Source organism: Mesoplodon bidens (assembly GCF_964165515.1).
Source record: "Mesoplodon bidens genome assembly, chromosome: 18".
NCBI classification, from domain to species: Eukaryota; Metazoa; Chordata; class Mammalia; order Artiodactyla; family Ziphiidae; genus Mesoplodon; species Mesoplodon bidens.
The window spans coordinates 44,788,863-44,810,600 of NC_138175.1; the positions used below are offsets into that span (position 1 = coordinate 44,788,863).

Genomic DNA, 21,738 nt, shown 5'->3' on the forward strand with positions numbered 1-21,738 from the left:
CGCCCGCCAGCGCTCCCCTGGCCACACCCTCCGCCTGGACTCAGCCACTGCAGCTGCCCGCTCCGCACGAGGCTGCCGGCTCGGGACCCCCAGCTCTGACGTGAGTCTCTCCTCCGATCCTCCTCCGTCCGCTCGCCTCTGCCCAGGGGCCGGGCTCAGGTGGGTAGAGAGCGATCTTCTTGGCGCCTCTCCGCACCCCGCCCCCCCATTCATGCTCACTGTCCCTCCGGCTCTCCAGTACCACCGTGTGGGCACTGCTTCTCTCCTCCTGCCTCAGTCTCCCCAGCTCGCCTCCATCCCTCTCACCCTCCCAGATCTGCCCAGCATCCTGCTCTATTGTCCCTGCAGGGAGGCCCCTAACACCAGCTCACTTTTTCCTCTGAGATCCGGAGCACATTACTCACTCTTCCTCTTTCCCCCTCCTGGCTGACTCCTCTGCTCTGAGGACGGCCCCAGAGGGAGGGACCGAGGTCCTCAGATCTACTCCGGTGCCCCAGATCCCTCCCCTTGCCCTGTACGGTCAGTCCTGGCTGGCCCTTGAGTGCTTCTCTGCCTCAGCCCTGTGCAGTGGCTGCTACTTGAAGCCTCGTTTGGTCTGATGCTTCTTGTTTTCTTTGGGGACCTGCAGAGGGAAAGAGGGAGTGACTGCCGGCGATCCCCACTTCTGAGACCCTCCCCCGGCCCTCCTTCCCGAAGCCGAAGACCCTGGCAGGGGTCTTGGAAGCCAGAGGTGCCTGCTCAGGGTAAGGAAGGGGGCTGCAGGGTCCCCAGGGGTTGCCCTGGGCCTGCCTCACTGACATCATGGCTGACCCCAGCTCTGGCTTGCTCTGTAGATGTCGCCCTTTGGTCGCCTGTGTCTCCTGGTCTTCGTTGGCCTGATTCTCCCCACCAGAGGTAAGGCCCAGCCCTTGACTCCACCGTGCTGCAGAGCCCTCAGCCCCACTGTTGCTGGGTGGGAGGCTGGTGAATTTGGATGCTCTGTCCTGTGTCCTCAGTCCCCTCTTGAGCTGGCACCAGGAAGTGGGGGCCCCAATAAGGGGGCCAAGGTTACACACTGTTTAGATACCTCAGACCTGGGTGGCTGCTTCCAACGAGTCTAGCCCGGGCCTGTCCTGCTGAGCATCTTCCATTTCACCTCCAAGAAGGACTCAGCGGAGTTTGATTTGGCGGGGAGATGGGTGTCGGTTTCCTACTTGGCAGCCAGGAACACCGGACTCACAGCAGAGCAGCTCCCTTGGATCCCCGGGTGATATATGATTAGGGAAAAGAGTGAGCTGGGGCCAGTCCGGGAGTTGGAGATGTCTCACCCTTACCTGATAAGTATGTTCTGAAGGCAGTACCTGTGGTGGGCCTTGGCAGGTGCTTTCTACATGACAGGTGCTTGTTTCAGCTTCAGCTCTACTCTATGATGCTGTTGTCATGACCATTTTACAGATGAGGAAACGGAGGCTCAGTGAAGGAAAGTGCCCTGTGCCAGAGGCTAGTGAATGGAGAGGCTGAGCTACAACCCTGGAACCCAGTGCAAACTGCACTGAAGCTGCCCCATTTCTCTTTGATAAAATGGTTTTCCTGTGTTCATTCAGTCATTCAACAAGCGTTCACTGAGCAAATCCTATACTAGGCACTGGGGAAACAGCAATGGCATAAAACAGGAGCTCACATTCCAGTTGGAAAGACACACAGTAACTGACACATCAGTAAATTACATAGTATGCTAGAAGGTGAAAAGTACTATAGAGAAAAACAGAGGAGAGAAATGAGGATTGTTTAAATAGGGTGATCAGGTAAGACCTCGCCAGAAGGTGACATTTGGGCAGACACTTGAAGGAGAGGAGGGGACAAGCCAAGCAGGTATGTAAGGAACGAGTGCTGTCTGCAGAATGTGAGTGACAGCAGGCAGGCCAGGGTTCGGGTTAGGGTTTGGGTTAGGGTTAGGGTGGGAAGGGGCAGGATGGTAAGAGGCGAGGTCAGAGAGGTGACAGGGGACCGGGTGGAGGGGGGACTTATGGGCCAGGTGAGGACTTCGGCTCTTACTAGGAGTGAGATACAGCCAGAGGAGGGCCCTGATCTGACTCAGGGGTTCACAGGCTCCCTCTGGCTGTGTGTGGGGAGCAGACTGTAGGGGCGGGAAGTGGGCAGGGAGACCAGGGAGGAGGCTGTGTGATGGTCCAGGAGGGAGAGCATGGAGGCTGGGCCAGGGTGGGGGGCAGTGGCTCTATCCAGCACTGACTGCATGTTAAGCAGTGCGGGAGACCATTCCCACCTCCATCTCCTTTCACCCTCCCTACAGTCCTGAGTAGTAGATTCAAGTATTATCCCCACTTTGCAGATGAGGCAGCCGAGGCTCAGAGAGGGGTTTCACTTGCTCCAGGACACACAGCAAGGAAGTTATTGGGAACAGATTTTGAGATCAGGGCCCTGGCTGAGTCTAGCACCTGGGCTCCTAGGCTAAACTGCCTCTCTCATCCCACAAGGATGGGTAGGGAGAGGCAGCTGCAGGTAGGGTGCTGGGCATTAGCATTTCTTAAAACACTTCCACCAAAGCTGATCAATCACACATCTGTCTGCTGCTCCACCAGCAGACAGGACTTCCTGGTTATCCCCCAAAGTTACAGGAGGGAGGGCAGGGTAGGAGTTTCAGTGAGAGAAGGGGGACCAGAGGCTCCTCCCTGACTTCTCATCCTTGATTTCCCAGGACAGACATTGGAGGAGGCCACATCCATTACTCTAGCAGACCCAGTCACTGAGAACGTTCAGGCCCTGACTCCAGCCCCAGGTGAGGAGAAAGGGACAGGTCTGTCAAGATCCTGTCATTGCAAATAACAGTGGCAACAAAAATCTCAAACTTGGACCAAACGGGATTGTTTGGATTTGTGTAACTGAAAGGTCCAGGGGTAAACCTTCAGGCATGGCTCCATCTAGGCTCAAATTATGCTATCAGGAACCTGTCTCCATCTCCTGGTTCTGTTTTCTCTGTGATGGCTTCATTTTCAGGCAGATTCTCCTTTTATGGAGCAAAGATGGCCCATAGAGACCTGGAGCTTCTATCCTACCTGCTAAGAATCCAGAGGAAAGAGAATTTCCCCTTCCCCAATCCAGCAAATGTCCCAGAACTGAGTGTCATTGACCAGGCTCAGGTCACACACCCACCTGTGAGCTGATCATTGTGGCCACAGGCGTAGAAAACTGATTGGCCAGACCCGGGTCTCATGTTTAACTTCCAACAGGGCTGGTCCAGGCCCATTGAACCAAGTGGACTGACAGGGAAAGATGGTTCCCCAAAGGAAGTTCAGGGGGCTCTTACCAGAGGTGGGTGGGTGCTGAGTAGGGGAAAAGACACCTGTGGGAGGGGAGGGCCTGAGGCCAGGGAGATACTGGCATCCCATTTGGCAGTTAGCAAATGGCTGGATTAATTCGTTTCCATGACATCAAAGTTGAGTTGCTATGGAAATCCCCCTGTACCTCCATCCATGCGCCTTCTCTGCATCTTCTCTCTTTTCTCTTCCTGTTTCCGGACTCCAGACACCGTCCACCCAGAACTCCAGCCCACTCCTCAGACTTCAACCCTGCAGGCTGGTAATGAGTGGGGCAGGGGCAGAGGGTGGGGAGGTGGGCCTGGGACAGACATTGTTGCCCCTCTTCCTCCGACACTCTGGGTCCTTGATTACCCATTTCAGTCCCCCATTGCTGAATCCCCTGGTTTACTTTGTCGTGGGGCAGCCAGCTAACTCCATTCACTTCTTGTAAAAATTGTTTGAAATCATGAAAAATAACATGCCTATGGAAAAATATAAAAACCGTAAGTGTACAACTTAAATTACTCTAAGTTGAACCCATGGAACCATCACCTAGGTCAAGGAATAGAGTTTTGCAGACACCCCAGAAACTCCTTGTATGCCAACCCCTTCATTTTCTTCCTTTTATCTCTTTATCTTTTTCCTTTTTTGAATTTTCAAATCATTCTTTCACTCTTTCTTGGAATGTAACATCATTGAAAAAGTGTTCACCAATTTTGTCCATTCATGTTTAGTGGTACATAGACACGTTCTCCTTCGAAATAAAAAGAAAATTGCAGGCAAGATGAAATCCCTTCATCCACTCCCCATTCTCATTCTCTTCTCCCTCTCTGAGAGGTCCCCACCGTTAGTGTTGTACTGGGAGTCGTTCCCCAGTGATACTGCATCACATGTGTATTAACTGGGGAAAATATACTAATTAGGAGGTGTCATTGTGGGAGCTTAAGGATATTGTATGACTGTTGTTCAGCAGCTTGCTTTTTATCCCCCCTGCAATAATGTGTTTGGAAGCTCTTCCCACAGTCCTATAGAAGCATCCATGTTGGTCTTTTTCACTGCGTGGCATTCTGCAGGGTGCCGGTGCACAGCTGATGAAGCCATGCCCATCTTGATGGGTATCTTGGTTGCTTCCAGTTCTTCCTGTTGCTCGCAGTGCCACATGAGCAAGCCTGTCCCCTCCTTCTTGAGCACTTATAGCACAAATTAAGTGCCGGTCACGGTTCTAAATATTTCACCCGCATTCACTCATTCAATCCTCACACAAACCCTCTGAGGTAGAAATGAGCATTATCTTCGCTTTACAGGAGGCTCAGAGCAACTCACCCAAGGTGTCACAGAAAGTCAGTGACACGACTAGGATGAGGGTCCAGGAACCTGGCTCTAAAGTTTACCCACGACACGGTGGGGCAAAGGCACACTGATTTGCCCTGCCGCCAGCGGCGTGTGAGACAGTCCCCTTCTCTCATCCCCACAGCAGCACTTGTACATGGATGTCTTTGATTTTTGCCAACTTGAGGAGGGCAGAGGGCCCCTTGCTGCTTTCTGCAGGTCCCTGATTCGCTTCTTTCTCACCCTCCCCCTCCTTTCTCTTCCGACCTGAGTAGAAGCAACCCCAAACCAAATGGAGATGCACACCCAGCAACCGACGGAAATGGATGTGCTTCTAACAACAGGTCCGGGGACAGACAGGAGCAGGACGCAAGGTAGAGCCTGGGACTAGAACAGCAACATATGAGTTGTGTTTAATTCTCCATCTAGGTCGGCATTTCCCTGAGTACGTTTCTCAGAGCACCCATTTGGGGAATTAATACATTTTTCAAAAAATTTTCTTGGTTTGCGGTCAAAGGTATTTGGGAAACTCTGAGTTAAAGTTAAACACGTTTCTATCTGGCAGGACTTCTCGGAGTCGTAATAAAGCTTGTTTGTAGCAGGCATCCCAAGAGGGAGCATCTAGTTTGCAGCGTTTTCCAAACTTGGTAGACTCAGGAACCCTCTTTATTCAGATCCCTTCGAAGGGCTGGTGCGGGAAATGTACCTGTAGGTGTTTCATTGGTGTAGATCTTCTTAATGTTAGAGCCAGAGCTGTTCAGTTGCAAAACTCAGAAAACCCAACTGGAAAAAAAAAAAAAAGATGTATTAGAGATATACGCTCTGTAAAGTACAGAGGCACCAATTTCAGGCACAGCTGGGTCAAAGAGCTCAAGCACTGTCATCACGACTGACTTGCTTCCTCTCTCAGCTCTGTTGTCTTCATTCTCAAGCAGCTTTTCCCCTCTTGGTGACAAGGTGGTCCCGTAGCTCTAAGTTTAGGCTACAAACTCAGCAGCTAGAGTGCATCTCTAGCTGAAAGGCCTAGAGTTGACTCTCATTGGCCAGCTGGGGCTATGTGCCCATGTCTGACCAATGGGAGCCTGGGAAATGAACAGCTCTGACTGGTCAGGCCCTGAGTCTGTGCCCCATGTCTGATCTGCATAGACCAAGAGTCAGGGAAGAGGTGGCTCCCCTCAGGACAAGTGATTTAATGTTACCAGAGGCGTGGGAAAGGGGGATGAGCAGAAATAAAGGTAACAGGGGGTCTCTAATGCCTGCGTGATGATCCATATTTGAGAAGCAGCCCCCACTGGAAAGTACTATAGATTAGGCCACTCCCAGGCTGAGTTGCATGCACGGTTGCTCAGAGTGGGCACTGCACAAGAGCACTACCTAGAAGGTCACACCATTCTCCTTGTAGATTTTTTTATCATTGTTACAACTTCCCAGTGATGGCAGTAAAGCATCTCATTCTGAAAGAATCTGTATTAAAACAATTTTACAACAGATGGAAATACGGTGTCTTGGGGAAGGGAGCTTTTTTATTTTGTACAACAGAGGGGTTTGGAGTGTAGCAGCTGTTTCCACATTTTCCAAATGAGAAAACATCTTCACATCTCCGGATTCACTTACTCTGAGTCCTTGCTGACCTGCGTTACCCTATGTGGTATTCCATGTTCCTGGTTATACGTGATGGAAATTCTACTGGGTCGAGGGGGGTCAAGGAGCCAAGTGGTAAAAGGCACTGCTGAGCCCAGCGCCCCCAGAGCCTCTCTCCCTTCTTCATCTTTGTCTCTCTTGCACTGGAGCTTGTTTTCCACCTGGCAAGGAGGTGGCCAGCTCAGAACTTCCTTCTCCTAGCATCCACTCAAAAGCCCTACTTGGAATTTGAAAGGTAGGGAAAGGTGAGACTGGGTCACATGCTCCCCCTTGTGGCTGGGTTACAATAGGAGACCCAGATGGTCTGGGGAAGCAGGAACATTTCCCCCCAAAGAAAGGGGACTGTTGCCAGAAGAAGGGAGGAGTGAGAGCCAAGTAGACAATAGCAACTACGTGCTGAGGGTTTGCTCCACGCGGGACACTGTGCTAAGCTTTCACGTGGTCACTCGTTCACTGCTGACAGCTACCCTATGTGGGAGGAACTGTCGGAAGGGAGGAACCCTTCCCATTTTACAGGGAAGGGAACTGAGGCCCAGAGAGGTTACTTGGCTGGCCGTAGGCCACACAGTGCAAAGTGGCAGAACCAGAATTTGAGCCCAGGTTCCCACACACCGGGGTGGCCGGGGTGAGGGCCGGGGGGCGGGGCATGAGCACCACATACCACTGAGGCTGTCCTTTTATTACATTTCCTGTGGTCCCTCCATCTTTACCCTTGATCTGGCTTATCGCTTTTCTTGGAAAAAGGTTTCCTGAACATCTCGTAATCCTTGGCTGTCGGTTCATATTTAGGAAACGAGGTGCTGAGGCTGGCCTGGGGAGCCAGTTCCTGAGGCGGCTTCTCTGCTTGCTGGCTTCACACCGGGGCATCAGTCAGGGACGGCCACCTCACTGAGGACACTTCTCAGTGCCAGAGGGGCAGGTCTTTCCTTGGGTATTGAATTTTTTTTTTTTTTTTAAAGAGAGGAACCCTCTGGTGTTTGGTCTGGGAGCAGAGGCAAAATTCAACATGTTTTCTAACAAGTGTCTCCAGGCTCTGTAACTGGGTCAGGGCTCTGGAGGCCCCTGTCTGGCTCTGACAGATGTGACCCTTTATTCCTGATCACGGGGTGGTCCGGGAGGTCCTAGGAGAGGAGCCAGGGGTTCCTCGGGAGTCGGAGCTGCTGGTCCTAATCAGGGGGTGCAGGCTTACTGCAGTATTTCCATAGCTGCCACTCCTGGCTGCCTCTGTGGGTGGGAGACGGGGATACCTGGCCTGCGGCCTGAAGGTAGGCGTGGGAGAGGGGCTTCTCCCGGACGCAGACGTTCAGTTGTCTCTTGTTTCCCTCCATGGCTCACTCCTGCCCTCCACCATCTTCTGGCCATTCTCTCTGCTGATCCCACTCAAGGCCCCACGCCCCCCAAGACCCGACTCCCAGGCAAAAACGTCAAGAGGGACCCCGCCCTCAGGCAGACTGGTCAGTAACCCCCTTCCCAGGCTGGACACAGGCTATTTCCTACTCACTGTGTGTTTTTAGCACCTCAGTACTGCCCAGCACAGAATAGTGCTCAGTAAACAGGTGTCAGGCGAATACCTGACTTCAGGGCTGGTGTTCTTGTGGGTGTGTACAGGGTAGACACACAATAAATGTCTGAATAGATGAATGAATGCATAAGTGAGTGCTGCATGCTGACGACCCAAAAACCCAATGGCTTATAATGACAATCATTTAGAGACTTGCCTGGTGGGCCAGGGGTTAAGAGTTCACGCTCCCAACGCAGGGGGCCCGATTCAATCCCTGGTCAGGGAACTAGTTCCCGCATGCCACAACTAAAAGAGCCCACGTGTCGCAACTAAAAGAGCCTGCATGCCACAATGAAGATCCCACGTGCCACAACTAAGACCAGACATAACCAAAAAAAAAAAAAAAAAAGACAACGGTTTATGTAGCTGCCAAGTCTGCAATTTAGAAGTTTAGTCTGGGCTTGGCTGGGTGCTTCTCTGGTCTCAGCTGGACTTACTTGTGCATTGGAGATCAGGTTGGGGTCAGCAGGGAGCTTGGTTTGTAGGGGCACCTTGATTCTTCCCCTCCCGGTCTTATCTTCCACTTCCTGTCCAGCCAACCCCAGTGAACAGATGGAAACGATACACCCACGGGTCATATAGAGAGTTCATTCATTCGTTCAAGCAATACTCATTGAGCATTTATTGTGTGCTGGGCACTGCTCTAGGTGCCAGGGGTACAGCAGTGAATGAGACAGACAAAAATCTCTTCCCTAATGAAGGAAACGTTTTCATGGGGAGAGAGAGACAATAAATAAGAATCATAATAACTATATATCAGGTGGTTTTAAACTGCTATCAAGAAAAACGAAGAAAAAAAGGAAAAAAAAAGAAAAATGAAGCAGAGTTAGGGTGAGAGAATGACTGGAGAGTATTTTCTGTAAAGGGCCAGGGAGACTCACTGAGAAGGAGCTGAGGGGGAGCCATGTGGGCATCTGGGGAAGGGAGCTTCAGGCAGCAGGAGCAGCCAGTGCAAAGGCCCTGGGGTGAGAAAGGGTCTGCATGGTCACCAGCGGGGGGTGGGGGGAGGGGTGGAGCACAGTGAGTGAGGGGGCAAGTGAGGAGAAAAGGTTAGAGGTGATGGGAACCAGACTGTGTGCTGAGTAAGGACTTCAGTTTTGCTCTAAGTGCACCAAGGCTGAGACCCAGGTGTCTCCGCTCTGACTCTGACTCTCACTCACCGATTCACTCCACAAACCTGTGCTCCCTTCTGTCCCCTCCAGGTTCAAGCGAGGACGACCCCTTCTCCTATGGTAAGTTACCCATGGGAGGCTGTGGGGAGAGGAGGGTGCAGGCCTCTCTCACCACACACCTCCATTTCTCTCTCTGCAGACGAGAGCACCCTCCGGAAACGGGGGCTGTTGGTGGCAGCCGTGCTGTTCATCACCGGCATCGTCATCCTCACCAGTGAGAATGGGCGTTGGGCGGGAGGGACATCAGGACTGGGAGGGACGAGGCCTTGGCCTGGACTCTGACGGAGGGTAGGTTCTTGAAGGCCCCTGAGCAAGGTTGTTTTAAAGGAGGCATATCCATATAAGCCTCCCCAGAGTTCAGTGGTTTAAGATGATAATCATTTACTGAGTTCTCAATTCTGCAATTTGGAAACTTAGGCTGGGCTCAGCTGGACGGTTCTTCTGGTTGCAGCTGGATTTATTCACGCGTCTGAGGTCAGCCGCAGGTCAGCAGGGAGCTCTGCTTCTATGGGCACCTCAGTTCTTCACCCGGTGGTCTTCTCCTCCAGCAGGCTAGCCTGTGCTTGTTCACATGGCAGTGGCAGGGGAATGCGATGGTGCAGCTCCCCAGGATTAGCAATAGCGGGAAGCTTTGATGGCCCCGGGCTGCATGAGTGAGGAGAGGTAATGGCTGCGCCAGGGCCTGATGAGAGATGGAAGTGGAGGAGGGGGCCCCAGGCAGGAACTGTGGCTTCAGAGAGAGGTTTCCAGCCATGCCTCCTGGTAAGCCCACCGGGAGGGAGCAGGGCAGGGGTCGAGGGGATCGGATACCTCAGCCTCTCTCTCCTCCTGCCCTCCTCTGTCCCTCCAGGGCCTGTGGGCTGCGGCCCCTCAAGTCAGCCTCCCAGGGCCCAGTGTCGAGCAGGGAAGGGGGGCAAAGGGAGATTAACAAGTAGAGAAACTAATTTTTTAAGAAGTTTAAAAAATGTTACAGATTAAGGGGCTTCCCTGGTGGCGCAGTGGTTGAGAGTCTGCCTGCCGATGCAGGGGACACGGGTTCATGCCCTGGTCCGGGAAGATCCCACGTGCCTCAGAGCAGCTAGGCCTGTGAGCCATGGCCGCTGAGCCTGCGCGTCTGGAGCCTGTGCTCTGCAATGGGAGAGGCCACAACAGTGAGAGGCCTGTGTACTGCAAAAAAAAAAAAAAAAAAGCAGGTAGAGGGAGCAGCAAGTGCAAAGCCCCAGACGCAGGAATGAGCTTAGCTTGTTGCAGTAACCACGGGAAGAGGCTAGGGTGGCTGGGGCAGTGTGAGCGGGAGAGGGGTAGGAGGTGAGTCCAGAGGGACAGGGAGGTGTAGGTAAGGGTGGCAGCCAGGAGATGGGAGAGGGCTGTTTTCTGAAGTCCCCTTTGTTTTCTAAGATCCCCCTCATTTGCTTTGGCCCAGCCCCCTGGCCTTCCTGCTCTCTGTTAACCCCACCTGTCTACTTCTGCCTCAGGGCCTTTGCATTGACTGTTCCTTATGCCTGGAACACCCTTCCTCCAGATGTCCATGTGGCTCCCCCCTCACCTCCTCATTGAGGCCCCTCTAGTCACTGCCATGAGGATGCCCTCAGCTCCTGGGTCTCCCTGCATCTTTCCTTGCTTTATTTTTCTTCATAGCATGCATCACTGTCTGACACATCACTGTATGTGCACTTGACTTAGTTCTTTTCCTCATTGTCGGTCTCCCCCACTAGAAAGCTCTACTAGGGCAGGGATTTTATCCATTCTTGCTCCCAACTGTGTTCTCAGTGCCTAGATCACTGCCTGGCACAGAGTAGGTGCACAATAAATGTTTGCTGAACACATGAATGACACACAAGCTAGGGCTCCTCTGTGTAGGGGTGGGGGGAGGTCCCCCCTGCGGACCCTTGCACCAGCTCTTCCCCCGTCAGCTTCTTGTCACTTGCTCAGAGTTGCCTTCGAGCCTCCCGAGGGGAGGCTCGTCCTCCAGCACCCAGATCACCACAATAATCAATATTGTTCCAACTCATGACTGAACCATTTCCTTCACCTACAGGTGGCAAGTGTAGGCAGTTGCCCCGGTTATGCTGGAGTCATGACAGATGAGTCCGTCAGAAGTGGGGGCTGATGACCTGATGGGCACCCCGACACTGAGCCCCCGCTGGCTCACCGTGCCTGGCCTCCTCCCTCCCCTCGAAGGACCTACAGACTAGTCAACAAAGCCCAGCCTGAGAGGTAGGACGTGGATGGAGCCAGAGCCGGAACTGGTGGCCTGAGCCCCCTACTCTCCCAGCCCTGCCCTCCCTGAAGGCTGACTGGCTCCCCATTTATCCATTCTGTTCCGACAAGAAGTAAAGCACTGTGGTCTTTGCCCCATGGTCTCTGATCATTCCTGACCAGGGAGTGGAAGAAAGCAGCAGGGGCTGGGGCAGGGCCCCCAGGAGTAAAGTGAGGGAGTCACAGACTCCAAAGCCAAGCTGGGGGCCACAGTGAACGAAGCCAGCCTGGGTGAGGTGGGAAGGATGGGGGCAGGGGCGGGCCACAGGGGAATCTGGCCAATGGGAGGGTCAGTGTTGGATTCCACCCATGGCAGACTGAGACCCCTGGCCTGGTCCTTGTGCAGAGCCTGGTGTCCAAAGCCAGCTCACCCCTGACACTGAGAGGCAGCACTGGTAACCGGGCAAACACAGAGGGAGGGCCCAGGCCCACGGTGACCTGCTTTTTTCCCATTCTGGGTCCCTTCAGCATGTGAGTGTGGACACCCAACCCTGCACATCCAAGGTCCATCCACACCCCTGGTTGCCTCTTGGTCTTAGGGCTGTGCCCACAAAGAAAACCTCGCAGGCCCTGGAGTGGGCTCAGAGTAGTCTGGGTGGGGAATTCCAGGTCCTGGGGGCCCAGAACATGGTTGAGAAGGGGAACAGGCTCCTGTGGGCACTTCCTGAAAGCCCTTAGGTTCTGCAGCCTGTGGGGAGGGACTCAGCCAGATGAGGTGGGGGCAGGCCCTCTGAAATGCAGGGCCTGGGGTGGGAACCTCTGCTCAGGGTCAAGGGTCATCATGCCGAAGCCAAGAGACAAGGTCCTGTTCAAGGCGGTTGCATAACAATGTTTCACAAACTTCAGGTCATAGCCTGTTCCCGGGGTTACAAAATCAGTTTAGTGGGCTGTGAGTAGCCTTAAAAAAAAAAAAAAAAAAGCAAAAGAAGTAATAAAATAGAAAAGAAAATATCACAATATATCACAAATAATATGACATTGTAGATAGATTCTTTTCTCAATTTTTGCTACATTTTTATCCCACCTGTATTATTATGCATTTTTTAAGAGAAGAACTCCCTTTTTAACTTAAATAAATATATTTAAAAAGGCACAGTGAGGGGGCCTTCCTTGGCAGCCCAGTGGTTAAAACTCCACACTTCCACTGCAGGGGGCACAGGTTAGATCCCTGGCCTAGGGAACTAAGATCCTGCATGCTGCACGGCATGGCCAAAATAACCACCCCCCCCAAAAAAGGCACAATGATATATGGAAAACCAGTACTGCTTCATATAAATAGAAGATAGCCAAAAAGATAAATTCAATGAAACAAACATATATATTTTATGCAATATATTGTATATGTCTGTATGTGACATATATTATGTATAATATATGTATACTATCTATGTGATATATATCATACATGATATATATATATATATAAAATACATATGGGGGGATACTAAAAATATTTTTGATTGGCACTCCCCACCTACTAATCAGAACAGATACCTAACCAATCAGGAGGGAATATCATTCATATATATATATATATCATATATTACACATATATGTATCTATTCATGTGTAATGTGTTATATCTATTAAATTGAAATATAAATTAAATATGAAATTGTCACTATTCAAATTTTTTTGACCTATAAAAACAATTTCATGTGGCCCAACCTAATGATGATGGTATAAAACAGATTTCATACTGCAGGTCACTTTTTAAAAATATTGAAAAGCGCTGGGGAGAGGGAGCCTATAGGTTGTCACAGCGAAGGAACTAAGGTTCTTTCTCAGAACAGGAAGTGCTGGCAGCCACATTTGCCCCCTGGCTGGATGGCCACAGGAGTGTGTGGAAGCCGTCTCTAGTATTTCCCAAACTTCAATCATCACTCATGCTCTTCACAATTTTTGCTGTATTTTCATCCTGCCTGTACTATTATTATTCACTTTAAAAAAAATCAGCTCCCTTTTTAACTTAAATACATTTATTTTAAAAGGCACAATCATATGTGGAGACCTAGTACTGCTTGATATAGATAGAAGACAGCCATAAAGATTAATCCAATGAAGACAAACAAGGAGAAAGATAGACTGCATTCGAGCTGGATAGTGAGTTGCTGGCTGAGGGCTCTGAGCTGGAGGCCAGAGTCTGCTCTGTTGGAGGAGAGCATCAGGTGTCAGGGCCGTGATTGTTTCCTTACTGCCCAAAGGCACTGCAGAGTTTGGGAGGCCCAAGAGCACCCTCACTTCTGATGCCAACTATAAGACTAAGTGTGCCCAAGACCACCCTTGGGTTCGATAATTCACTGAAAGGACTCACAGAGCTCACTGAAAGTCATTATTCTCACAGTTATGGTTTATTACAGTGAAATACAGTGTTTTACAGTTCCCTACAGTGAAGGGAACCAGATTAGAATTAGCCAAGGAAAGAGACACATAGGCGGGCTTCCCTGGTGGCACAGTGGTTGAGAGTCCACCTGCCAATGCAGGGGACATGGGTTCGTGCCCCGGTCCGGGAAGATCCCACATGCCGCGGAGCGGCTAGGCCTGTGAGCCGTGGCCGCTGAGTCTGCATGTCCGGAGCCTGTGCTCTGCAACGGGAGAGGCCACAACAGTGAGAGGCCCGCGTACCGCAAAAAAAAAAAAAGAACAAAAAAAACAAAGAGACACATAGGGCAGAGTCCAGGAGTGTTCCAGACATGAAACCCCCAATTGTCCTCTCCTAGTGGAGCTGTGGACAGTGCTAACTTCTGGCAACAATGTGTGACAGTACACATGGAGTACGGCCAACCAGGGCAGCTCCCACAAGCTTTGGTGTCCAAAGTTTTTATTGGCGCTCAGTCACAAAGACACGACTGACCACCCACGTGGTCACCTTACTTTCCAGCCCCTCTGGGGCTGATACTTGTGACCCAAAGGCCCTACCATAAATCCCATTGTTAAAAACTATTTAGGCTGGCCCAAGTCCCCCAGGTAAAGAAAGACACTCTTTTCAGGCAGGACATTCCAGGGGCTTAGAGATTACCTTCCAGGAGCTGAGCACAAAAGCCGGTCATCTCTTTACTAAGTACAGTCTTCCTCCCTCATATCATTTGATGGATTAAAAGATATTCAAAAAGCAATTTACTCTCGTGATGCAATTCAATGTGAGTTAATATTGTTTGGGGCCTAAAACCATTTCACCTGCCACCACTGGAGCACAGCCTGAACTTGAGGAATCACCAACACACGGGCATGCCTGACAGCCTCCAGCGCAGACCTAGGGCAGTGCTGACCCACTTCATCGTAACTGGGGAACTGGTGCTGGGCGTCCACTCCCCCCTCATTCCATCTTCCCATGGGGTAGAGATGAAAACGCTGATGCTGTTTTTCAAAGATGCCCCGGATATGGAGTTCTGGATGCAGATTCAACTCGGCTAATTAGAGGCCCTCGTATGAAATTGGAAAGCCAGAGAGATCATCCTTCTGCTCAGCTGGCTGTTTTCTGCTGACAAGTAGGGTTGCCAAGGTGATGAGTTTGGGACCGCACCATTCCAGTGTCCAGTCGCTAGCTTCGTGGGCATTAAGAGGCATTTATGCACACACACACACAAAGGATATCTAAATGGCCAATAAACACATGAAAAGATGCTCAACATCATTAGTTATGAGCAAAAAGTAAATGAAAACGAGAATGAGACACCACCACACACAGAATGGCTGAAATTAGGAAGACTAACAATACCAAATGCTGCAGAGGATGTGGAGCAAGTGGAACCTTCATACGTTGCTGTAAATTGGAGTGTAAATCAGTACAGTCACTTTAGAAAGCTATCAATTCTTTAAAAAGGTAAATGTACACTTAACATATGGTCCAGCAGTTCAATTCTTAAATATCTAACCAAGAGAAAGGAAACCAGATGTCCAGAAAAGACTTGTACTACACAAGTGTTTATTGCAGCAGTATCTGTAATAGCGGAGAACAGGAAACGACCTAAATATCCATCAGCCAGCATAGGTGAGTGGATACGAACTGTGGCATACTTGTGCGATGGAATACTACTCAGCAATAAAAAGAAGAATTACTGGTGCACACGACAACATGAATGAATCTCAAAAGCATTATCCCGAGTGAAAGGAGCCAGGTACAAGAGAGCACACACTGTATAATTCCACTTACATGAAATTCTGGAATAAGCAAAACTAATTGATGGTGATAGAAGTCAGGATAATAGTTGCCTCTACTACTATTATGTTGTCTTTACTATGAGAGCAAGAGGTTGATGGAGAAGGGACACGAGGGAACTTTCTTGAAGGATTGAAATGTTCTGTACCCTGACAGTGATGCAGACTAATTGAATGTATATATTGGTCAGAACTGGCTGAACTGTACACTTAAGATTTGTGTACTTTACTACCTGTGAATTATACCTCAACACAAAACACAACAAAATGGAAAACAAAAGGGCAGTTATGTCCTGGGCTGCGATGACTTCCAGGTCCTGGATCAGAGACAGAGCTACAGGATTCTGAAGATGCCATGTACAGTGGATCCTCTTGATTGGGGTGGAGGGAGAATCTCCCCAGGTGGGTCAGTTTGGTCTTTGTGAAATGAGAAAAACTATATATATATATATATATATTTATATTTGGTTTTGCTCCCAGTTCCTGGCACACGCTTCCTAAAACCCTTGTAATTTCCTAAATGATAGGAAATTACATTAGGAGCATCTTTCATTCTAATATTTGGTCTCTGATCCCAGTTCCTGATGTGGAGCTCCTAAATCCCTTGGAATTTCCTGGCTGATAGGAGTGCCTTTTGTTCTAATGAAGCAATGCCTGGTGGGCTCCTGGATGGGGGCTGGTCACCAGAAAGACCAAGCCACGGTTAGAAGCTTGGAACTTTCAGCCCCACTCCTTACCTTCCGGGAAGGAGAGAGGGCCTGGAAATTAAGTTAATGGTTGACCATGCCTACACGATGAAGAAACCTCTATAAAAATCCCAAAATTATGGGGTTCAGAGAACTTCCACGTTGGTGACACATCTACATAAAAGGAGGGTGATGCACCCCAACTCCAGGGGGACAGAGGCTCCTGTGCTCAGGACCCTTCCAGATCTTTCCTTCTGAACTTCTTCATCTGGCTGTTTACCTGTATCCTTTATCACATCCTTTATTATATGATACACTGGTCAATGTAAGTGTTTCCCTGAGTTCTGTGGGCTGTTCTGGGAAACAATCGAATCCAAGGTTTGGGGGGAATCATGGGAACCTCCAATGGTAACCAAGTTGGACACAAGTTGTGGGTGACCTGGGGTCCTGCTAGTGATTGGCATCTGAAGTGGGGGGCAGTCTTGTGGGACTGAGCCCTTAACCTGTGGTGTCTGCACTAATTCTGGTTACTGTCAGAATTGAATTGAACTGTAGGACATCCAGCTGGTGTCACAGAGAACTGCTTGGTGTGGGAAAAAACCCCACATCTGGTATCAGAAGTGTTGTGAGTGTGGCAGTAGTGAGAGGGTAAAGGAGAAATGCACAGGAGGAGGGATGGGTTTCTCCTTACAATCATGTTCTGGGAATCATCTGCAAAGTCTTAACCTAGAGCCCATACCACTAGCCTTTTCTTTTCTTTTTTCTTTTCTTTTCCACTAGCCTTGTCAAAGAGCTTGTCAGTCCCTAATTCCCTGTATCAAGCCAGCCCATTTTTGCTTAAATATGACAGCAATAAACAATAAAATCTAAGTGGCTTACAACAACAAAGATTTGTTTCTCACTCACACTGCGTGTCCATCATGAGTCAGCCAAGAGCTATGATGTGACCTAAGATGATGGAGAAGCTATTACAGAAATATTCCTGCTTATCATTGACAGAAAGAAAAGAGAATAAGATGAAACACATATTGACTCTTGTAGCCTCTGCCAGGAAGGGACGCTTATTATTTCTGCTCAGATTTCATTGGCCAAAGGAAATCACATGGCTACAGTTGAGTTCAAGAGAGCAGGAAACTACAACCTTCTTATAGGGAGGGAACTGGATATTGGTGAACAGTAATATAACTTGCCGCAAAGGAAGTTTATTATCTCACATAGCAAGAATTCTGGAAGCAGAAACCGTATTCAACTGCAAGAGACATAAGCCAGAAACAACAGTGATGTAAGCAAGGTGATTTATTTCTCTCTCACATAACAGAACTCTGAAGCATGTAGTCCAAGGCTGGGGAAGGGGTTCCTTGATGTCATGAGGGACCAGGCTACTGACTTACTGCTCTGCCATCCTTAGAATGTGGCTCTAATCCTCAAGGTCACAAAATGGCTGCAGGAGCCTCAGCCATCATGCCACATTCCAGGGTAAAAAGCAAGAGCAAAAGAAAAAGGCAGGGTTAACCACTTGGCGAGGTTAACCTACATTTCCCAGAGTCCTCCCCTTCCCCGTGTGCTTCTGGTTAGGGTGGGCCACGAAAGACATTCTAGTGGGAGGGTTGCTGGATGGATATTAGAGCAGCAGCCATTTTCTGGCTCACATTGGTTGTCACTTATTTGCCCACTCACCACTGATGAGTCAGCTCCTTTTAAAGAGACTTTTCAGGATCCCCTCCCAAAGGCTTCTACTTACTTCTGATTGGCCACTCCTATCTGCAAAAAGAAACTGGGAAATGTAGTCTTTTGGCTGAGTCTACAACACTCTGAATACCACCAGGGAAAATGATAGCCTGGAGGAATTTGTGAATATGGTGAGGAGGATGCTGAGCTTCTCCCAAGTCAAGGGATGGGAGCTCAAGCAATTTTTATTCAAATAAAAGAAGAGAAGGTAATTCTTAAAACTGGAGTCTGCTGAGACCTCCAGGGGACAGCAACACTGGATCTCAGACTTGGAAAAGACACTCAGAAACCTCTCCACTAGTGCCCCAGGGCCCCCCAAAGGCTGTTATCTGCTGCCCAAACCCCTTCTAGCACAACACCTTTTTCTGCTGCGTAGTGTCTGAACTGAAGCCTCTTCCTCCACTCTTACATCAGGGGCGAGATTTCTTGCCAATAGCTAATGCAGTGGCTCTTCTCATGCAGCCAGGCTCCTCAGCACAATACTGACAAGGTTCTTGTTCTGGAAGAATTAAGGCCAAATCACAGTAACTGGAAGAAATCTGCTTTGCTCATATGAGACTAGATTGTGCTTTTCTCGGGGCGTCAGGAGCGTCCTCCAAATGCTTGCTTCAGGCAGGGGTGCCGCTTCTGAAGAGGCTGGTGAGTGAATGAACTCCGGCTCCTGCTGGTGGGAGATTAAACAGGATTTGAAACGCCCCCTGAGTGGCTTTGTGATGTGTCCACTTGGCGAGGTTAACCTACATTTCCCAGAGTCCTCCCCTTCCCCGTGTGCTTCTGGGTAGGGTGGACCACGAGAGATGTTCTAGTGGGAGGGCTGCTGGGTGGAGATAGAGCAACAGCCGTTTTGTGGCTCACACCGGTTGTCACTTACCTGCCCACTCATCTCGTTGGCGTCAGGCAACAACCGGGCCTGCAAATGCTCCAGCTCCCCCTGGATCCATCTTCAGCTTCTCCAACTCCGGGGCCAGGTGCGTGCTTAGCCCTGTGATCGGGACCCTCACTCCGCTGGATCCCCGCACCATCAAGGTCAAAGGTGACAAGAATGACGGGGTTCACTTCCTACACTGTTGGTGGGAATGTAAATTGGTGCAGCCTCTATGGAAAACAGTATGGAGGTTCCTCAAAAAACTAAAAATAGAGCTGCCATATGATCCAGCAATCCCACTCCTGGGCATATACCTGAACAAAACTATAATTTGAAAAGATACATGCACCCCAATGTTCATAGCAGCACTATTTACAATAGCCAAGACATGGAAGCAGCCTAAATGCCCATCGACAGATGAATGGATAAACAAGATGTGGTATATATACAGTGGAGTATTACTCAACCATAAAGAAAAATGAAATAATGCCATTTGCAGCAACATGGATGGACCTAGAGATGATCATACTAAGTGAAGTAAGTCAGAAAGAGAAAGACACCATATGATATCACTTATATGTGGAATCTAAAATATGATTCAAATGAACTTATCTACAAAACAGAAATAGACTCACAGACATAGAGAACAGACTTGTGGTTGCCAAAGGGGAGGGGGGTGGGGGAGGGAAGGTTGGGAGTTTGGGATTAGCAGATGTAAACTATTATATATAGACTGGATAAACAACAAGGTCCTACTGTGTAGCACAGGGAACTCTATTCAATGTCCTGTGATAAACCATAATGGAAAAGAATATATATGTATTACTGAGTCACTTTGCTGTACAGCAGAAATTAACACAACTTTGTAAATCAACTATACTTTAATAAAATAAATTTAAAAAAATAAAGAATGATGGGGTTCAGTCCAACCTCGTGGCTTCCAGATTGTTCTTGCTCTCCCTGGCTTTACATCCATCTGCCTTTCCTGACTTCTGGCCTGTGGATTTCAAGTTCCAGCATCAAGTACAGAGACAACAGCCTTACAGAGACAGCTTACCCAGCTCCCATAATGGGGAAAGGTCAAATCCCTGTAACAAATCGTGTGTGTGTGTGTGTGTGTGTGTGTATCAGTGGTTCTGCTTTGCTGGTATAGAATTGGGTCTAAGAGTGGGCAGACTCTTAGAAGAACAGACTCTTAAGGATGAGTTTTGTTTTTTTCTGGAATTGGTTCTCAGATCTGATCAGATTTGAAGTCATTAATGACCCTGTTTCCAGAGGTAAAGGGAGCACTGATAATCCATAGCATGAAGTGGCAGAACAGTTACTCAGATCATTACCTGTAGCTTCTTGAATCAGTTCTATAGGAGGGAAGGTTCTGGGTGACTAAGCATTTACTTCCACGGAACATTTCAGTAAAACGAAGGAGTGTGCTGGATTGGTTGATTGTTTCTAACTGTGCTGGAAAGCATGGGGGAAAGAAAATGATGAGCTCAGAGCTTCAAATTCCCAGTCAAGACCTGTATAGGAGACTCGAAAGCTTCTGTGACCACACTGAAAGAAACTTATTTCTCATGGTCACCGGGCCAAGAGTTCTGAAGACCAAGCTCGAAGCCCCAACCTGTGAGTGGCTGAATTACAACACAAATTGAACTTCCAACCTCATGGGGTCTTTTTTGTTAAAGTTAGGGCATTGATTGGGCAGGACTAGGATCCTGAAAATTGGAATTAGGATGTATGACGAGATTCTAATAAGGCTGGGGACCTCAAACCCCTAAATTCTGCCGTCTTCTTTGCCCAAAGCAGCAGCCTGCACCCCTGCTCTAGTGGCCTCCCCAAGGCAGTTTCCCTGCAAGGCACTGCTGAGCCTCGTCAGAACCTACTCCTACTCCCTCTTCTCGCTTCCAACACCTCTAACTAGACTCAAGTCTCAACAGAAACCAAAGGCTGAGGTACAAAACATGACCCACGAGGAGGTGTGATATAATACCAAAACAGTTGCCAATTTCTGTTTGCCAAGAGAAAACTGGGGCATATGTATGGAAATGGGTCTTAAGAGTGATGAATCAAGGTGGAAGCATACAAAGTGGGTCAGGTCAAATTTATTGACATTGGTCCACTAAACAGAGACTCTGGATTCAGTGGTTGAGGTAGAGGGGCTAGGAATGGCTTTGACAGTTTACTTGGTTATTTGACTGATGTGTGTTCCCAAAGGTGGCCTATCCTGGGTGGAAATGTCAGAAGTTCCTTGGTAACCTGCAGAGCATGCATCAGCAAACCTTTTCTGTAAAAGGCCAGATAGTACACATTTTAGGTTTCACAGGCCAGTGTCAGTTGTGACTATTCAATTCTCCCATCATAGCTGGAAAGCAGCCAAAGAACATCTGTAAATGAATGAGCATGGCTGTGTTCCAATACAAGTTTATTTACGAACACTGAAATTTGCAGTTCATATCATTTTTTTAAGTGGCACAAAATATTCTTCTTTTGATTTTAATTTCCATTAAAAATGTACAAACCCTTTTTAGCCTGTGGGCCATACAAAAACAGCCCTGAGGCCTAGATTTGGCCTCTGGGCTGCAGTTTGCTGACCCCTCCTTCACCAGGAGGGTCAGGGGGTTGCAATTTTCACTGTAGCTATCAGAAATAAATTCATGAGGGAGAGTCTGAGCATCCTTGAAGAGCTCTGTGATGGCGCTTCTTTGTAGGTCAGAAACTCTAGTGGAAATGGCTATGATTAATTGGGATATCTAAATGCAATAGGCATGCAGGAACCCAGAGGTGGCAGGGATCCTGGTGGCACTCATATGCCAAAGATAAGATGGGCATGGTTACCATAGTGGATAGTGAAGCCAAAACAGTAATGAGCATAGTGTGACTCACAGAGATCTTTAGCATTCATTAGTTTATCATGGCAGTAGATGGGAAGCCTACTGAAGTCTTGCTTGATCTGACTGAGTTCTGGGTCTGGCGAATGGAAGCCTGACCAGGATGCTCAAAACAGAGAGTCATGGACCCTCAATCACTTCCCATGCTTGAGCCCTTG

General features: G+C 49.0%; 1 protein-coding gene across 5 annotated transcripts; it reads left to right on the top strand.

Annotated features, from left to right (window-relative positions):
- The first annotated feature begins 628 nt into the window (after positions 1 to 628).
- FXYD5 (FXYD domain containing ion transport regulator 5) lies at positions 629 to 11,352 on the top strand. Of its 5 annotated transcripts, XM_081217547.1 has the most exons (10): positions 629 to 743; positions 834 to 894; positions 2,696 to 2,776; positions 3,523 to 3,576; positions 4,901 to 4,999; positions 7,652 to 7,720; positions 9,030 to 9,059; positions 9,139 to 9,213; positions 9,417 to 9,484; positions 11,038 to 11,352. In XM_081217547.1, exons 2-9 carry the CDS (start codon positions 834 to 836, stop codon positions 9,470 to 9,472), a joined length of 525 nt encoding a protein of 174 aa, XP_081073673.1. In that variant the 5' UTR covers positions 629 to 743; the 3' UTR covers positions 9,473 to 9,484; positions 11,038 to 11,352. The 5 variants fall into 5 exon arrangements, with proteins under 5 accessions (XP_081073673.1, XP_081073674.1, XP_081073676.1 ...); XM_081217548.1 differs by lacking the exon at positions 9,417 to 9,484; XM_081217550.1 differs by lacking the exons at positions 7,652 to 7,720; positions 9,417 to 9,484.
- Positions 11,353 to 21,738: the final 10,386 nt, after the last annotated feature.

Coding starts and splice junctions, on each gene's coding strand:
- FXYD5 (XM_081217546.1), top strand. CDS start 834: ATGTCGCCCTTTGGTCGCCTGTGTCTCCTGGTCTTCGTTGGCCTGATT. Junction 7,721..9,029: donor CCCCGCCCTCAGGCAGACTG/GTCAGTAACCCC, acceptor TGTCCCCTCCAG/GTTCAAGCGAGGACGACCCC. Junction 9,060..9,138: donor GGACGACCCCTTCTCCTATG/GTAAGTTACCCA, acceptor CTCTCTCTGCAG/ACGAGAGCACCCTCCGGAAA.